The sequence below is a fragment of the Nannospalax galili genome, unplaced genomic scaffold, assembly GCF_000622305.1.
Source record: "Nannospalax galili isolate Female #2095 unplaced genomic scaffold, S.galili_v1.0 scaffold653, whole genome shotgun sequence".
Taxonomy (NCBI): Eukaryota; Metazoa; Chordata; class Mammalia; order Rodentia; family Spalacidae; genus Nannospalax; species Nannospalax galili.
The window spans coordinates 1,465,160-1,484,589 of NW_008334077.1; the positions used below are offsets into that span (position 1 = coordinate 1,465,160).

General features: G+C 44.8%; 1 protein-coding gene across 1 annotated transcript in view; it reads right to left on the reverse strand.

Moving 5' to 3' along the window:
* The window catches only part of Spats1 (spermatogenesis associated serine rich 1), a 46,778-nt gene that overhangs the window by 24,539 nt on the left and 2,809 nt on the right, over window positions 1–19,430 (reverse strand). Inside the window, exon 2 of the mRNA XM_008829114.1 lies at window positions 5,861–5,995. Within this exon, the coding sequence (XP_008827336.1) occupies window positions 5,861–5,995 (135 nt within the window). The remainder of the gene's footprint in view (window positions 1–5,860; window positions 5,996–19,430) is intronic.

Genomic DNA, 19,430 nt, shown 5'->3' on the forward strand with positions numbered 1-19,430 from the left:
GGTGGATGGGTAGATTGGTGGGTGAATGGGTGAATGGGTGAATGGGTGGATGGGTGATGGTACAAGAAGTGCTATTCTGAATACACCCACAGAACCTAGAGCAGCCCCAGTTACATTGAGGCCAAGTGATGGCCAGAGGTGTGAGTAGCTGGGATAAAGTCAATGTCAGTGTAGGGGACATGAAAGGAACAGAGCTGTGAGGAGGACAGGAGAGTTCCCAGCAGCCAAAGGAGGAACCACCCTTACAGAAGGCCACAAGGGAAGTGTCAACAAACAGCATACAGACTCCACTCAGACCACAATGCAACACAGTTAGAAATCAATAGCAAAGACGGCTCTAAGCCAAAACCCAACCATAAACTCAAACCACACTGCTAAATAATTCATTGAAAAGAAATCATAATGGAAATCACAAGGTGCTTAATGATCAATGAACCTGTGATCAAAACCTGTGGGATGTTACTAAAACAGTAATTAGAAACAGAGTCTTAAAGACATATGCTGTATTTCACTAAATATGAGACACCATCGATTTTAATAGCATTATTGTTTTTATGTACCACAAAGAACAAAGGCTGTTAATTAAAGACACAGTGGTTCATGACTGGGAATTTTTTTTAAGATTTTATTTAGCGTGTGGGGGTGTGGTATGTATGTGGGAGGGGTGCATGTGTGTGCCTGAGTATATGTATGTATACCACATACATGAAGGTGCCCACAGAGGCCAGAAGAAGGCATCTGATCCCCTAGAACTGAAGTTACAGGCAGTTGTAGACTGCCATGTGGATGGAACCGTCATGTGAGGAACCAAACCCAGGTCCTCTGCCAGAGAAGCAAGTGCTCTTAAATGCTGAGCCATCTCTCCAGTCCTAATGGCCTGGAATTTTTCTTTTATCCCTCTTGAGGCATTCTTTTAGACATGGATACAAGTTTTAATCATATTGTGACTTCTGTGTGTAGAGAAAGAATAAATTGGTCAAGGTATCCTTAACACCTTATTCACAGTTCAAATTCTAGCTACTAAATCATTTTTCAACTCAGGCACTAAGATCCATATTCTCCACCTAATAGTGACCTCAGTGCAATGAGAACACGAATTCTGCAGCATTCCTTAAATGAGTGCTTTCAATTGCCTCCAGAATGTTCTTCCAAGTTATGGACAAGCAGTCTGCATGCTTCAGTGCTCAAACAGCAGAGAATGTGACAGCTACGTCACACCTGCTGCACTCCTCAAAGCACTGGTAACCTTAGAAACGCAACTGCAAAAAGGTCCATGTTAGGCCATGTAGGGATGTCCGTAGTGTTCAGAAACAACAATCCCTGGGGCTGGAGAGATGGCTCAGCAGTTAGGAGCACTGGCTGCTCTTGAAGAGGACCTGGATTCGATTCCCAGCACCCACATGGTAGCTAGCAACTGTTCATAACTCCAATTCCAGGGTCCAACACCCTCTTCTCACCTCCGCAGGCACTTCACCACACAGGTGCACTTACACAAGTGCAGGCAACACACTCATACACATGAAATAAAAATAATAAATAAAAAATTTGAAAACAGAAAAAGAAATAGGAGAATGACAGCTAGTTGGCTCAGTGGGTTGAAAGCACTTGCCTCAAGCCTGGTGATATTAGTAGTTGGAGCCCCAAAACGCACATAAAGGTGAGAAAGCTGGCTCCTGAAACTTGATCTTGGACCTCCATATGTGTGCCATGGCACACGCACACACACACACACACACTAATAAGGTTTTTTTGTGGTTTTTTTTGGTCTTTTTGAGACAGGGTCTCCCTGTAGCCCCAGCTGTCCTGGAACTCACTATGTAGACCAGGCTGTCCTTGAATTCACAGAGATCTGCCTGCCTCTGCCTCCAAAGTGCTGGGATTAGAGGCGTGCACCACCACACCCAACACACACTAATAATTTTTTAAACTGGCTGTAATGGCATGTGTCTATAATTCCTGCATACCTACAGTAAGATGGGAGGTACAGACAGGAGAAATGGCCAGAAGCTCAAAGGCCATCTATCCTGGAGTATGCAGAAACAGTGAGAGAGACCCTCCCCCTTCTCACATATACACATCATACACACACACAATAATGATTACAATTTTAAAAAATAAACAAGCAGATGACAAGCATGGTGGTGTACATCAGTCCTTGGGAGGCAGAGGCAGGCAGATCTCTGTGAGATAGAGGCTAGTCTGGTCTACATAGTGAGTTCTAGGCTGGCTAGGACCAAGGAGACCCTATCAAAACAAAAAACAAACAAAAACTGAAAAAGAAATAAGTAGGCCAGGCATGGTAATGCACACCTTTATTCCCAGCACTCAGGAGGCAGAGGCAGGCAGATCCACAGGGTTTAACAGTGGCTGCCTTTTCACAGTATGTAAACTTTTAAATATTTTATTGTGTGTATATGTGCGTGTGCCACAGTGTGTGGAGAACTTCCAGGAGTCAGTTCTCTCCTTCCATCGTGTGGGTTCCAGGGATCAAACTTGGGTTGTCAGATTTGGTAGCAAGTGCCTTTTATCCACTGAGCCATCTTGCCAGTCCTGTATTTGCCACTAGAAGACTTGATAGTTCACCAATGATAGTTAAGCAAAGAAGTGGTTGATAAAGCTGGGGAAATAATTCAGTCAGTAAAGTATCTGCCATGCAAGCATGAAGACATGAGTTCAATCACTAGAATCCACATTAAAAAAAAAGAAAGCAAGGTGTGGTGGGTGGCACAAGCTTGTAATTTCAGTGATGGGGAAGTGACAGGAAAATCCCTGGGGCTTGACAGCCCGCTAGCCTAGCCTACTTGGCAAATCCAGGCCAATGAGAGACTCTTGTCTCAATAAAAGAAGGTGGACAGTGCCTAAAGAAAGACACCTGCACATGCACATATGTGTATACCCACCTTCACATACATATGAACCCCTCACACGTGCATATTAAGTCATAACTCTCAAATGTTACAGAATTTAAAATGACATAATCAAAAGAACCAAAGAGGGGTTACAGAGATGGCTCAGCAGTTAAGAGTACTTGCTGCTCTTGCAGAAGACCTGAGGTCAGTTCCCAAAACCCAAGTGAGGAGGCTCACAACCATTTGCAACTCCAATTCCAGGGGATCCAATGCCCACTTCTAGCCCCCTTGTACACCTGCACTCATGTGCACATACCTCCACATGGACACACACACGCACATAATTTCATAATTTTTTAAAAAAAAATCTTTTTAAAAAAAAAAACAAAGGAGCCAGGCGTGGTGGTGCACGCCTTTAATCCCAGCACTCGGGAGGCAGAGGCAGGTGGATCTCTGTGCGTTCGAGGCCAGCCTGGTCTATATTGTGAGTTCCAGGCCAGCTGGGACTACAGGGAGACCTTGTCTCAAAAAGACCAAAAAAAAAAAAAGACCAAAAGGGACTAGAGAGATGGCTCAGCAGTTAAGAGCACTAGGTGTTCTTGCAGAGGACCTGGGTTCAATTCCCAGCACCCACATGGCGGCTGACAATCATCTATAACTCCAGTTCTAGGGGATCTAACACCCTCTTCTGACCTCTGTGGGCACTGCACAACATGAGTGCACTTACATATATGCAGGCAATACACTCATACAAATAAAATTTTAAAAAAATAGTAAATACAGTATTTTTTAAAAGACCAAAGGAAGGTTCTAGAGACCAGAAAGGAAATTAGGGAAAAGGAGAATTTGGAAGAAAGTCTATGTTTTGGTACCATCTGAGGAACCAATTTCCATTTCTTGGGGCAGGAACACCTCTCTAATCTATGAAAAGAGAATCAAGAGATGGGGATCTTGGATCTAGGAGACTAGGGCCCAGGCTCCCAGGCTCAGAGGAGACTTCTCCAGCCCCTTTTGCAGCACTCTGGCCACTGACCTACAGCCCCAAAACCCTAAGCCTGTATCACCCTGAGGGCTTTCTGGGAAATTGTGGCTGTTCTCCTCTAAGACTCTGAGCTCTCAGGAGAAATATGCTTCTGCACTTCCTCCTCCACCTTAAGAGCCAAATTACTGGGCTACCAGCCATTATTTGATTTAAACCTGCTTTAGAGTGTTTACAATTTCCACCTGAAGTGTCTTACCCAGCAAGCAGTGCCACAAATCTAGTATCTGTCCAAAGGAAGCACTGGATGTGAATAGCTCTAGAGACCAGCAGAATTGGGTCAAATCCCAACCTTGGTATTTATTTATTTATGTATTTATTTATTCATTCTTGGTTTTTTTGAGACAGGCTCTCCCTATAGCCTCAGCTGGCCTAGACTTGCTATGTAGAACAGGCTGGTCTTGAACTCACAGAGATCTGCTTGCCTCTGCCTCCCAAGTGCTGGAATTAAAGTCATGCACCCATTTGCAATATACCTCCCCAGTTATTAGACATTCCAGTCAATAGTATATGATAATCTCTGCTTTTGTGTTTTTTAATGCTTATTTATTTTTACTTAATACGTATAAGTGTTATGACTGCAAGTATGTAAGTGTACTACATGCATGCAATGGCTGAAGAGGCCAGAAGAAGGAGTCAGATCTTGTGGAACTGGAGTTATGAATGGCTGTTAGCCACTATGTGGGTGCTGGGAACTGAGTCCAGCAAAAGCAACCAGTGCTCTTAACTGCTGAGTCATCTCTCCAGCCCACTTTTGGTTTTTTTTTGAGGCAGGGTCTCCTGTAGCCCAAACCAACTTCAAACTTGGTAACTGAGGATGACCTTGAACTGATCCTACCACCTCCTCCTGGGTGCTGGGATTACAGGTGTGCACCACCATGCCAGCTTAGATCTGTGGTGCTCTCTGCCAAATCAACTCTTAAACTAATATGGAAATAAGCTCATTTTATATGTCCCCAGACTAGCTCCTCTAGCTTGAAGCTGGGATACCTTCTAAAGACCCAAGCAATGGAACTTTAAAGAAGTGGGAGAGAGGTCTTGGGTCTTAGGGGGATGATTTTGAGAGGGAATATTGGGACCCCAGCCCCCTTCCTCTCACTCTTTTGGTCCTTCCTTGACTAAGAGGGGGCTGTTTTGCTCTGTCACAGGCTGACACTATGATATGCCACCACAGGCTCAAAGCCACAGATCATAGGCAGAAACTCTAAACTATGAGCCAAGCCTAGTATGAGAGGCCTGTAATAACCACCATGTGGGAGGCTGAGGTAGGAAGATGCAGAGTTCCATCTAGCCTGAGCTACAGGGGATAGGGGACATTTATCTTAAGAAATAATACTTTAGGGCTGGAGAGATAGCTCAGTGATTTTAAGGGCACTGTCTGCTTGAGAAGGAAATTGGGTTCAGTTCCCAGTACCTACATGGTGGCTAACAACTACCTATAACTCCAGTTCCAGGAGATCCAATGCCCTCTTCTGGTCTCTGAGGGCATTGCACACATGTGGTGTACTTACATATATTCAGGCAAACTACTCGTACATATAAAAAATAAACAAATCAAAAAAATTTAAACATTATAAAACCATGAGTCAAACTTCATAACCATAGAAGACCACCCAGCTCTTTTTGATTTCTTAAAATTCAACTGTTGGGGGCCCAGCATGGGGGGGGGATGTCTCTGTGAGTTTGAGGCCAGCCTGATCTACATAGTGAGCTCCAGGCCAGCTGTGGCTACAGGGAGACCCTGTCTCTAAAAGACCAAAAAATAAAAATAAAACTCAACTGTTGGGCTGGAGAGCTGGCTCAGCAGTTAAGAGCACTGTCTGCTCTTCCAGAAGACCTGGATTTGGCTCCTAGCATCCTCATGGCAGATAACAACCACGTGTAACTCCAGTTCCAGGGGATTCGACACAAGTGCACTTACATACATGTAGGCAAAACACTCATACACAAATTTAAAAAAAAAAAATAAAACAAAACTCAACTGTATCTCTCTCCACTTTGGTCATGCCCAAGTCTCTCTTCTCTGGAACCTTCTCTACCTCTCCAGGGCCGGCCGCTCTTGAAATGGAGGGAAGATGGCAGCCCCGTTCGTTGGTCGTTTCCAGTACTCATGGAGTAACCTGTGCACATGGTGATTTTAAACATGAAAAACAAGTTGGAGATAAAGAAAGACGCTTGTAAGTAAAGCTGTCATTCAAAACGGACATATTCCATCAGCCACTGAAACGCAAGAGGGCAGGACGGGGCTGGGCTCTGAATCCGAGTGGTGTTTCTGGGTTTGGATACCCCAGAGCTCCAGGGTACTTGTCCCCGCCCAGAGGATTTCCTTCCCACCTCTGGGTCCTGCACCTGTTTCCCTGGGGGAGCCCTTCATCTACCTTCAGAGGCCACCACTGAGGATGCGCCCCAGATCAATGTGCCAAGTGGCAGCCAAACTGCCGAATGCCAGAATACCAGGATGCGTAGAGGAGAGCCAGAGGGACCCACGGCACGAACACCTGTGAGGCTGGGTCCGGTATTGCCAGGACAACGGCAGCTTGCTGGTGCGCCTCTCTTCACTCCACGACTCTCCAGCCTCAGTTAAGGATGGAGTCTCCTAAGAGGTGCAGAACCGCAGGGTTTTGTTTTGTCTTTGTTTTTAGGTTGTGGTCTTTTGTAAGCAACTTGCAATGCTAGAACTGTAACCTCTGGTGTCCGCGCATGACGCGTCCTCCACAAAGCTTGCAGATGCCGCTTCTGAAGTGGCACTGATTAGCCTTGGATTCACCTACCACTTAAAGCGCCTGTTCTGGACCAGGCGCCCTGCTGGTATTATCTTCCTTAAACAACCACCTGCATTTTTCAAAAAGAGAAAACTGACTTTCAGCAAAAGGCTTGTTCAAGGTCACCAGAACGGCAGATTCTTTTCCAAGTTTCCTCCTTCCAAAGCTATCATTCTTTCCATGGTATCAACTGAAATGTATCTTTCAAACTTTTGATTAGATGTAATAAATTTTGCATAGAAGCCTTTTTTACACTTCAATCATAGTCCTTAAATTTATATTAAGACCTAGTCTCTCCTTTAGTTAAGTGGGGACATTTTAGAATGTTTTAAATTATTTATTTAATAATCATATATTTCTGGGTGTGATGTATGAATGTGTGTGCACAGGTGTGTGGAAGGGATCATGCTTGCCCGTGCATGTGCATGTAGAGGTCATTAGGAGTCTTCCTCAATTGCTCTTCATCTTTTTTTTTTCCTTTGGAAACAGGGTTTCTCACTGAGTGTATAGATCACCTTTTCAGATAGACTGGCTGGCCACAAGAACCTGGAGATCCACCTATCTCTGCTCCACCAACACTGGCAATAAAGACACGTGCCACACAGCACATGGCTTTAATGTGAGTGCTGGAGATCCAAATTTGGGTCTTCATGTTTGTGCAGCAGACACTCACTGAGCCATCTCCTCAGACCAGAGTGCTTTTGGATTTTTTAATATAGTTTTATTTATTGTAAAAGAAAGAAAAGGATCACTGTAGAAATCTTGAAGTTGTAGAAAGCTATTATTGTTAATATTTGTAATCCCACAATCCAAAGACAGACCACTTTTTCTGAATATCTATGACTAACAAATCACATGGCTTTAACAACAATCAATCATTGATTGTTTCCTCTGAATTCCGAAGGTTGGTGAGGCTAGGCTAAGCTGTTCATGCTGGAGGGTCTCTGCTGTTGCAGTTAAGAGGTGGGTGGAACTTCCTCATTCATATGTCTGGTGACTGACAGCTGTCAGCTGGGGACTTCTGCTGGGCCTTTTGCCAGATCACCTACCTATGGCACCCCAGAAGGACCATGCAGAGTCAGTCTTATCTCTACATCCACAGATTTTGGGAGAAGGGACCTAGACCTCACCACTCACTGAGAAAATCAAGGTCACATTATACAAAGAACCTAGGTGCCGAGGGATCTTGTGGCCATCCTAGAAAACACAATCTACCACACCATTTATAGTTTAAGGTTATTTCTTCGTCCTTTAATAATGCCCATGTATTTTAACACAGTTAAAATGAAACCATATACCCAATTTTGTATCAGGCTTCTTATAAATCTTAAGTCCTGGATTTCTCCCTAGATTGAAAACGTGGGGTTTAGAAGGTGTTTTGAAGGTGTATATGGGTTGTGGATAGTGTATGTACTTATTAGTATGAGTTTATGCACATGCGTATGCAGTTGTGCACACGTATTCATGCATATGGAGGCCAGAGGTCGATGTCAGATGTCTTTCCTCAATCACTTTCTACCTTTTCACTCACTGAACCCAAAACTCATCAACGCAGCTAAGCTGATTGGCCAATGGAGTTCAGGCGTCTGCCTGTCTCTGCTCCTCTTCCACCTCCCAGTGTTACAGTTACAGGTACCAACACCACACCAGTATTTTTACATGACTCCTGGGGGTCCAAATTCAGATCCTCATGTTTGTGCTGCAAGCACTTTATTCATTGAGTCATCTCCTCTGACCATCAATTAAAGTTTTTTTTTTTTTGAAGAGTTTAATCCTCCTGTGGTCAAAAAAGCAAAAAAGTAGAACTGAATAGAAATATATTACAGGCAACAGCACCATCACTAGTGGCTTGACTGAAGATGTTGCAATAACAAGAAGGCAGAATTTTTTTCGGTTTTGTCATCCACTGTTTGCCAAGCACCTAAAACAGTGCTAGGCGTATATAGGCATTCGATCATCGTTTAAAATGAATTATTAAATGAGTCAATGATAAGTGGGTGGATGGAAAGTGAGAAAGGGGTGAATGGATGGGTGGATGACTGGTGGATAAATGGTGAAATGGGTGGATGGATGGATAGATGAATAAATGGTAAAATGGATGGATGGATGGATGGATGAGGATGGACTGAGCTTAGCCCCTCCCTGTTTCCTCCTCCTAGCAGGAAAGACCAGGTCCTTAACCTGCACCACCAGGTTCCAAGATCTCACAACTTATCTGTAGGCCTGGCAACTACAAGGCAGGTTGGTGAATCCCAGAAGGGAAACTTGCAAACACTTCCCTTGTTCTACTACTGGGTTTTTGTTGTTGTTGTTGTTGTTGTTGTTTGTTTGTTTGTCTTTTTGTCTTTTATGAGACAAGATCTCCTTGTAGTCCCAGCTGGCCTGGAACTCACTATGTAGACCAGGCTGGCCTTGAACTCACAGACATCCACCTGCCTCTGCCACCCAAGTGCTGGGATTAAAGGCATGCATCCAGCTCTGTTCTACTACTGTTTAAAACTTCCCTGCGGGGAAAAAGGGGGAGGAGGTAGCTAGAGAGATGGCTCAATGGTTCAAAGCACTTGATGCTCTTTCAGAGGACCTGGATTCAGTTCTCAGCACCCACATGGTAGCTCACAACCATCCTTAACTCCAGTTCCAGAGGATATGATGCCTTCTTGTGGCCTCTGCAGGCATTGTATACATACAGTACATTTACATGCAGGGAAAACACTCATATAAAATAAACTTTTTAAATTAAAAAAAAACCTCCCAATCCACTTTATCTACATTCCTTGAACAAGTTTTGGAGGCCTGCTGCCTGCCCAGCCTGCCATCTCCATCCCAGGAAGCACTTGAGGAATCCTCAGGGGTGGGGCTGCCTCTGCTTCTGCACTGCCTGCACCACCAGGATCCAGAAACAGAGGGGAGAATGAGAGATGCTGGGTCTCCTAAAGCCCCCCAGAAAGTCCTGCATGCACAGCTGGACTACCAAGCTAGAAGGAAGGCTTCTTCAGGGTTTCCCCGCCAACTGCACCAATCTGCAGCACCCAAATGGACCCTGCCTGGAGGTCATCATTGAACCTACAGAAGGACAAGATGGTCTAACACTGGGAATGTGGTTGGCCTCAAATGTTTGAGGTGAACTCCATTTTCTCTTGGGTTTAGGATCCTCCTCCTGGCACTACAGTTTAGGATCCTAGTGTGTCACGAGTGCAGCTCTCCTGGATCTGAATGAACCCAGAAAACTTAAGACTCCAGATCACCATTAGCACATAATGGGGTTTAGAGATGAAGCAGTACATTGAAACACATGGAATTGTCATTTATGAAGTCAAACATGGCTGAATAGTGGCAGTTTCACAGGGTTCAAGTTTAATTATAAAATTTGGGCATTCCTAGAAAGTTCCATAGTCAGGTCAAAGATATGAGACAGATTAGAAAGCCCCAGCATTCCCTGGGGCAGCAGTTAAGCATGGTTAAAGTACTGTTCATTGAAGTAGAAGTGCTTTTTTTTTTTTTTTGGTTTTTTGAGACAGGGTCTCCCTGTAGCCCCAGCTGTCCTGGAACTCACCATGTAGACCAGGCTAGCCTTGAACTCACAGAGATGCACCTGCCTCTGCCTCCCTAGTGCTGGGATTAAAGGCGTGTGCCACCATGCCTGGCAGAGAAGTGCTTTTCACATCAATAATAAGTCTTTATTATAAGCATCCCTCTTAATGTGATTTTTTTCTCTAAATAAGCCAAAATGTTGGTGGTCCAAGTGGTTTGACTCTTTAACAGATGTCAAACCCTTCCCTGGTACCCTAGCCTCCTGGAGAGAAGGACTGCCATCCAAACAGCCAGCTGGATTGCCATAGCAGGAACAGCAGGTGCACTCAGACACTCCACAGAGGAAGCTACATGGCTACCCAACAACTGCAGCTGCATATCACTAAAACATGCCAGCCCCTAAAGGCGCAGCCCCACCCATGGCTGTTTCCAACAGCTTGTACTGGACTTACTGCCATCAAAAGCCTCGATAAACTCTAAAGGACCCTGCCTTTTCCATCCAAACAGAAAGGGAACACTTCCCCCGCTGGTTCAGCAGAAGGCCTGTGACTGGTGCAAGCACTGGCTTTCATTTTTATGGTGGAGGATGCTATGTCTGGAGCAGATCTGCTGTGATTGCTGCAAATATCCTCTTTCTGGCTATATACGCAGGGCATCCGGCTCCCTTTGTAAGCAGGCAGGAAGACACCCTCTTATGCTGCCTCTTGAGGTTACAACATTAAAGTCAATAAAAAAGCCTCTTGCAAGTGATTTTTTTGCCTTGCCTACTTTGTTTTGTGTGTGTGTGTGTGTGTGTGTGTGTGTGTGTGTGTGTACACATTTGGAGACTAGAGATTGTCAAGTGTTTTCCTCGGTCACTCTCCACCTTATTTTTTTATATCATTTAATTTTATTTTATGTGTATGAGTGTTTGCCTGCATGCAAATACATGCATCACATGCATGCCTGGTGCTCATGGAGTCTAGAAGAGAGCGTTGGGATTCCCTGGAACTTGAGTAAAAGAGGTTGTGAGCTGCCATATGTGTGCTGAGACCTGAACCCAGGATCTCTGCAAAGCAGCAAGTGCTCTTAACTACTGAGCCATCTCTCTAGCCTCTCCACTTTACTTTCTGAGGCAGGGTCTCTCTCTCTTTCTCCCCCCCGCCTGGCTGACCAATGAGCTCCCAGAGCTTGCCTGTTCAGCTAGGCTGGCTAGCCACTGAACCCCCAGGGATCTGCCTGCCTTCATCTCCCCAATGTTTAGGATTACAAGCATGTGTCTCTGTACCAGGCTGGAGATCAAACTCAGATCTCAAACTTGGTTGACAAGAACTCTAAAGACTGAACCATCTCCCTGGGCCTTCCTGCCTACTTTGGATCTCCATCCTTGATAGAATAGGCTAAGCTAATGACAGGAAGAGTCAACGAGACAACAGCAGCAGTGACAAGGGAGCAGCTGAAGAGTTCCAGAGAGCTGCCAACCCTTAAGGGCCAAGAATCTTGAGACTCACATACTATAATAGTAACCATGGTCAAGCGCTAAGGATTCCACCATCCTAAACCCAAAAGTTGAAACACTTGTGGGTGTGTGGCTGAAAACCCCAATACCTGAGGTCTGTTCAAGCACTATAACCCTCGAAGGAGCTGCTGCTGCCGCTTCCACCCGCTGTCCACTGTTGCCAGAAGCCAAGGATTCCAAAGCCGCTGAGCCCTGGGCTGTTGGGGGTTAAAGCCAAGCCCGTCACCTTAAAACCCACAACCATAGGTCTCTGGCTTCTCAAGAGTTTGAAACAATAAGTCTCTGGGTCTGCTAATCCAACCCCTAGGCTTTGGCCACTCAGATTGCGTCTCTTCAATATCCCATGATTCATAGGGAGGTAACTACAAAGACTCCTGCCAGGTGATTAGGAACAGGAAGTGGGGACTGGATTTTAGCCTCCACTCCTCACTTTCACTCTATAGGGCCCAACTTCGGTTCAGTGACCTAGAGCTTGGCTCCAAGAAGGGAGGAAAGACAGTAAGGCAGGGCGGCAGAAGCAGGCAGACAGCGTGTACAGTTGCAAGCTCTAGACAGCAAGGGCAGCTCAGGCTCTTTCCTGACTCCCATAAACCCCAGCCCTTGAGAGCAGCTGGGAAGCAGTGAGCATTAGATGTCCGGGGATGAGAGAAAGCCAGACAGCAGAGGGGAAAAATATCAGATAAACTCCCATCTCTCTCGGGTCTTGGCAGAGCAGGAAGTGTTGCTGTGGAAAGAAACTTGAGCCTGGCATTATCAGATGGCTGAGGACAACAGTAAAAAGCCTGTGTGTTTGGTAAGGATCAAGAGCTCCAAGCTAAGTGGGGGGGGGGGGTCATAAACGCTACCTGTTCCCCAACAACACTACCAAATCTCTCTCCTAGAGGGAAGCTTTTGTTCCCCAATGTCAGAAAAAGATTATCTAGCCAAACCCTCAATGAGCGTACTTGTCGCATCAGAACCACCAGAGGGCAGCATAAACTCAGACATGGGGAAGAAGATGCCATCCCAGATTCTCCACCACAGCCTGAAGGCTGACAGCTCAACCTTCAGTGGCAGGCATAGGGCACAGGGCTCGTGAAAATGGGGTGAAAGCGTATGAGTGATGCCCAGAATCAGCCAACACTGCCAGCCCCTAGATCTTTAATGGGCCTCACCATCAGCTCAGGTCAGGAAACAATAATTAGATACCATCTATGATCCAGGAACAGAACTTAATGGGAGACTCAATGGTGAATAAAACATAGTCTCGGGGGCTGGGGAGATAGCTCAGTCAGTAAAGCTCTTGCCCCCTAAACATAAAGACCTGAGTTCAATTCCCAGTATATAAAAAAGCCAGACACAAAGTGGAGGGAGTAGTGTTGGAAGGGATCCCTGGGACTTGCTGGCTGGGGGTCTAGCTGAATCAGTGAGTTCCAGGTTCAGTAAGAGACAGGTGGAGAATGATTGAGGAAGACACCTAACCTTGATCTCTGATCTTCACAGGAACACACACACACACACACACACACACTCCCTTTCCCAACTGAGTACCTACCACATTTGCCAGTGGAGGGCAGGCTCTTCCTGGGGCAAAGTTATAAGATGTCAAATCTCTAAACACTGTAAAACATGTGTCCCTTTTCCAGAAAAAAAGGGGGGCGTGTAAATAGACGAACTGGCCTTCAAACCAATCAGTATTGTGAGAATCAACATTGTGACATGGATAGAATTGCTGCAGGCCTAGAGATGCCAACTCCAGCAAGCCTGTGAGCAGGGCAAGTTACTCAACCTCTAATGGGCCTGGGGCTCCTTATCTGTGAGGAAGAATGTGAGTTGTACCTACCTCACAAGGTTGTGGAGAGGGTTCATGAATAAATAGAGGTCAGTCACTTAGAATGGCATGTGGTGGGTAAGAAGTCACTTGACTGTGAACTTCTGTTCTTAAGAGCATTTCCTTCTCGGCTGTAATGGTGAAGGTAAACATGAAAGTCAAACTCAAGTCTGAGATGCTGGAAGAACAGGATGGCCTTTAACCTGTTCTCTGAGGAAAGACTGAAGAGAGAAAACAACAGCCTCTTGCTGAAGGGTTTTAAGGGCCTTTGGTCATCCCCTAACTGGGCTCAGCAGTCAGGGGGGGGTGCAAGACCCTTGTGTTTTGGAAAGTGAACCATGGGTGCACACTCCACCTCCACTCCTCCTCTATCCCCTCTGTGTTTGAACACCTGGTCCCCAGCTGGTAGTGTTGTTTTGGAAGAGTTGAATAACCAGTAAATGGTGAGGCCTCATTGGAGGAAGTGGGTCACTGGGGATGGGCTTTGAGGTTTTATGGCTCTGCTTTCTGACTGTGGAGGTAACATGATCAATCCTGCCACCATGCCTTCCCCTGCCATGAAAGACTATATCCCTTCAAATTTTACCCAAAATAAACCTCTCTCTCTCTCTCTCTCTCCTCTCTCTCTCTCTCTCTCTCTCTCTCTCTCTCTCTGTCTTTTTGAAACAGGGTCTTCCTGTAGCCCCAGATGTCCTGGAACTCACTAGGTAGACCAGGCTAACCTTGAACTCACAGAGATCCACCTGCCTCTGCCTCCCAAGTGCTGGGATTAAAGGCCTGTGCCACCATGCCCGGAAACCCTTCTTCTCTTAAAGTGCTTCTTGTCAGGTATTTGGTCACAACAACAAGAAAAATCACTAGTCCAATCCTCTTCCTCTCTGCTAAGCTGTGAATCAGGACCAGGAATAAAGCGCATCCAGGAGTACTGGCTTTAGGAAGTTATAGGTTTCTTTTTATTTGTGTGTCTGTGTTTGTGCATTTATGTGTGTATGTGCATGTGGAGGCCAGAAGCAGGTATGGGATTCCCTGGGACTGAGTTTCAGGTTGCAAGCTGCCAGATGTGGGTGCTGGGAACCAAACTGCAGTCCTCTGTAATGGCAGCAAGTCCCCCTAACCACTGAGCAATCTCTAAATCCCAATACTACTTTTTTAAATAGGCACTATTTGGGGGTATAAAACCTACAAATTCAGGAAGAAATCTTTCATAAAAGGGTCAGTGAGATAGCTTAGTGGATATAGCCACCTGCCACCAAGGCTAATGACCTGAGTTCAATCCCCAGGGTCATGGTAGAAGGACAGCATTGATTCCCACAAATTGTCCTCTGACCTCCATATTTCTACCACAGTATATGGGTACATGCAGATAGATAGCTAGAGAGAGAGAGAGATAGATAGATGATAGATAGATATAGATAGATAGATAGATAGATAGATAGATAGATAGAGAGATGATATATAGATGATAAATGATAGATAGGTACATGATAGATGATAGGTAGATAGATGATAGATGATACATAGGTAGATAGATTGATAGATGAATAGATAGATGATAGATGATAGGTAGATAGACGATAGATTAGATAGATGATAGATAGATAGATAGATAGATAGATAGATAGATAGATAGATAGATAGATAGATAGATGATAGACGGAAATCTTTCAGAGATGATGAAGAAATAAAGAAAGATTCAGAATTAATTACTAGTAGAGGCAGCATCCTTCACAATGGCTTATTTCCCTGACTCTGAGAAACAGTTCGCACTGAGCACTGAACAGAACTCCCTTCACTAGAAAACATCCACTTATTACTGTGACCACCAGAGAGTTGGCAGCTCCTATTCCCCATGCCAGGGGCCATGGTGTGACTCTGAACACTAACTGAACACTTCTTTCCAGTGGTGACAGATAATAAGACAAAAGCCCACAGGAACAGTGATGACTGCAGACTGTCATCACACAGCTGAACACTAATCAGCTTACTCCAAATATAAAGAAACCAGAGGCGTGTGATGTCTGGTGCTCAGCATCACAGCCAGTCCGCTCCATAGCAAATGTCCATACCTCGAATGGTCACATTCATAGAGATGGAAAGTGATTGCCAGGAGCTGGGAGATGGGCCATGGGGAGTAGTTAGTATTCACAGCACACAGAACTTCAGTTTGGACAGGGATGGTAATGACAGCGGCACAACAATGTGAATGCACATTTAAAAGCGGTTAAAATAAAGTCTGGAGCGATGGATCAGTGGTTGAGTACTTCCTGCTCTTGTACAGAACTGGGTTTGGCTCCCAACACCCATATCAAGCAGCTCACAACTGCCTGTAACTACAGATCCAGGGGCTCCAATGCCCTCTTTTTGGTCTCTGAAAGCACCTACACTCACATGCGCATACAGAGATACAAGCACATACATAATTAAAAATCATTTTAAGTGGTTAATACAGGAGTCAGAATGTAGCTCAGTCATCAGAGTGTTTGCCTAGTACCTATGAAGCCCTCCTTGGGTTCAGTCCCAGCACTGCATAAACCAGGCATTATAGCACCTGTAATCGCAGCACTCAGAGGTGGAGACAGGAAGATCAAAAGTTCAAGGTCATCTTCAGCTATGTAGAGAGCTTGAGATCAGCTTGGCCTACTTGAGACCCAGCCTCAAAACAACAACAAAAAGAGTCTCAAAAAAATGATGCTTTGGGGCTGGAGAGATGGCTCAGTGGTTAAGAGCACTGGCTGCTCTTGCAGTGGACCCAGGTTCAGCCCCCAGCACCAACATGGCAGCTCACAACCATCTATAACTCTAGTTCCAGGGAATTTGATGCCTTTTTCTGGCTTCCGCTGGCATTACATACATCTAAGGAAAATATTCATACAGATAATATTAAAATAAATCAATAATAATGATGATGATGATAATGCTGGGAGTGATGGCTTACACCTGCAATTACAATACTCAAGAAGCAGTTCAAGGTCAGCCTGGACTATGTAGTCAGTTTCAGCCTAGCCAGGTGTCAAAAAGACCAAGAAAGAGTTAAAATAGTACATGTTCTGCTGTATATACATTCTATAATTAAATAAATGGTTCCTTTTGAATGTTCATGGCCACTGGGAGTCCACCCAAGAGTTCATCTATGCATCTTTCTGCATCTATACTTTGTGGCACACACGTGTCTGTGTGTGTGCATATGTGTTGTATGCAGGTGTATACATGTGTGTGAATGCATGTGTACTGGATAGCTTTAGTGTCAACTTGACACACCTGGGTTGAGGGAGCCTCAATCAGGGAATTGCCTCTATTGGACTGGCCTGTGGCCATGTCTGAAGGGCATCTTCTTGATGAGTGATGTGGGAGGAACCAGCTCACTGTGGGTGGTGCCACCCCTGGGCAGGTGGCCCTGTATTGTATAAGAAAGCAGGCTGAGCAGAGGCCAGGAGAGCAGGCCTGTAAGCAGCATTCCTCCATGGCCTGTGCTCCAGCTCCTGCCTCCAGGTTCCTGCCCTGAGTTCCTACCTTGGACTCCCTGATGAACTGCGTGCGACCTGGGAGATGTAAGACAAATAAACCCTTTCCTCCCCAAGTTGGTACTGGTCAGAGTGTTTTGTCACAGCAGTGAAGAAACAAACTAAGACAGCATGTATCCACAAAGAGGTATGGGAAGGCCAGAGGAGGACAACAGTGTCTTCCTGTGTTGTTTTTTGCCTTATTTCTTGAGACAAGGTCTCTCACTGAACCTGGAACCCACCATTTTTAAGTGGTGTACATAGGGATCCAGAGTCTTCCTCAAACACTTTCCACCTTACTTCATGAGGCAGGGTCTCTCACCAATTCTGACTAGTCTAGCTGGTCAGTTTGCCCCTGTCTATGCCTCTTGAGTGTTGGGATTACAAGTGACTGTAACAACTCCATGGCTTTTACCTGGGTTGTGCGGCTCTGAACTCCAGTCCCCACACTTGTGAGGCAAGCACTGAGTCATCTTGCCATGTCTCTTTGGGATAGGCTGGTAGCCAGCAAACCCCAGAGACCCTTCCTGTCTCTGCCTCCATCTGCCCTGCCCAGTGAAGGGGTTACAGGCACACACAGCTATGTCGTGCTTTTTATGTGTGTGCTGAGGATTTGAACTCAAGTCTTTATGCCTGAGCAGAAAGCACTTTACCAGAAAGCAGTTTACGGATTGAACCATCTCCTCAGCCCTGATGGCAATTTTATGTAAATGCAGAGGAAATTCAGCTCTAGGGAAAGAATTGGGGGATGGGGAAGCAAGGGTCTGCCTGCAGGGCTTGGTAGATTATGTTAGGACTCTAATTCTGAGAATATCAGGAAGCAATTTTATACTTTTCTGTGGGGAGAAAATTAGATAAAAATTCAAGTACTTGGTACAATCTATCAAATATATATGGTTCAATATATTTACCTATTATGTCAAAGAGGTCAATGTTAATACGTTCAGGGCCAGTAGAGGATTTCTCATGCATTAGGGTTAAAATTCCATTTGGGCAAAATTCAAGGTTTTTTGTCTTGCTGTGTTATTTACTGTATTTTAGTATAAATTTTTAAAACTGCTCACAAAATTTTACATCAAAAACAAGTCCAGTGAATAAATATTTTTTTAAAGTCAAATGAGAGGGCTGGAGAGATGGCTCAGCCCTTAAGAGCACTGGCTGCTCTTGCAGAGGACCCAGGTTTGATTCCCAGCACCCACATGGTAGCTAACAACTGTCCTTAACTTCAGTTCCAGGGGATCTGATGCCCTGTTCTGACTTCTGTGGGCACTGTATAATACAGGTGCACCTAGCTACATGCAAGCAATACACTCATACACATAAAAAAATAAAAATAAAATATCTTTTAAAAAGTCAACTGAAGCCAGCCACGGTGGTTTACACCTTTAATTCCAGCACTCAGAAAGCAGAGATAAGCATCTCTGTGAGTTCAAGACCAGCATGGTCTACACAGCAAGTTCCATGCCAGCTGGGGCTATAGAGAGAAACCCTCTCTCAAAAAAAAAAAAAGTCAAAAGAAGGCTCAGTGGTTAAAGGCATCCCCAGGACCCACATGGTGGAAGGAAAGAATTTATTTCTGCAAGTTTTCCTGTGACCTCCGCACATGCAACACACACACACACACACACACACACACACACACACACACATACACACACACACAAAATAAATAAATAAATAAATAAATATATTACAAGTATAATCACTAGAATAAATAAAATTCCTAAAGCTCAGTGGTAGAGAGCTTACCTAGCAGCACAAAGCTCTGGTCTCCATTTCTAGAACTGCAAAAAATAAAAAATAAAGTCAGATGAGTATCTACATATATGTATATACACATATGTATGTGCATACATATACATATGTGTGCATATTTGTGTAATATATGCATATTAATTTATATGAAAGAAAGAAATTTTCCTGACAATAAAATTATGGACAACTTTTACAAGCTTTATTACCATATGCTGCTGGATTTTGGCTTTAACAGGCTCTACCAAAATCAGCCCCAAGTCTTATTTCTGGAGACTAGAGAAACATTGGATGAGACTCCAGGAAAACCAGCTTTCAGGGAAAGTACTCAGGACTGAGCCTGCCAGTTCTTATTCCATGCTTCACCTCCCTCTGCCCAGCTGCCGTTATCTGGACCCTTCCTGAGTTCATAGAGACAGAGTCTGAGGAGAAGAAAATGTCAAGTGTCTTGTAAGCATCGATAATTCTGCAAGACTGCTCCAAAGTAATTAATTACTGACTTTTCTCAGCCTCCCAAGTGCCACCTAATACCTTCAATTTATCATTCCCTATGGTTCCTGCTTGTGGAAGGGTGACATCATCATTACAGAGCTGACAGCCAGGGTTTTTAAGTTTCTGGTATCTATCTGCCTGTCACTGCAGTAAGTGTGTGTGTGTGTGTGTGTGTGTGTGTGTGTGTGTGTGTGTGT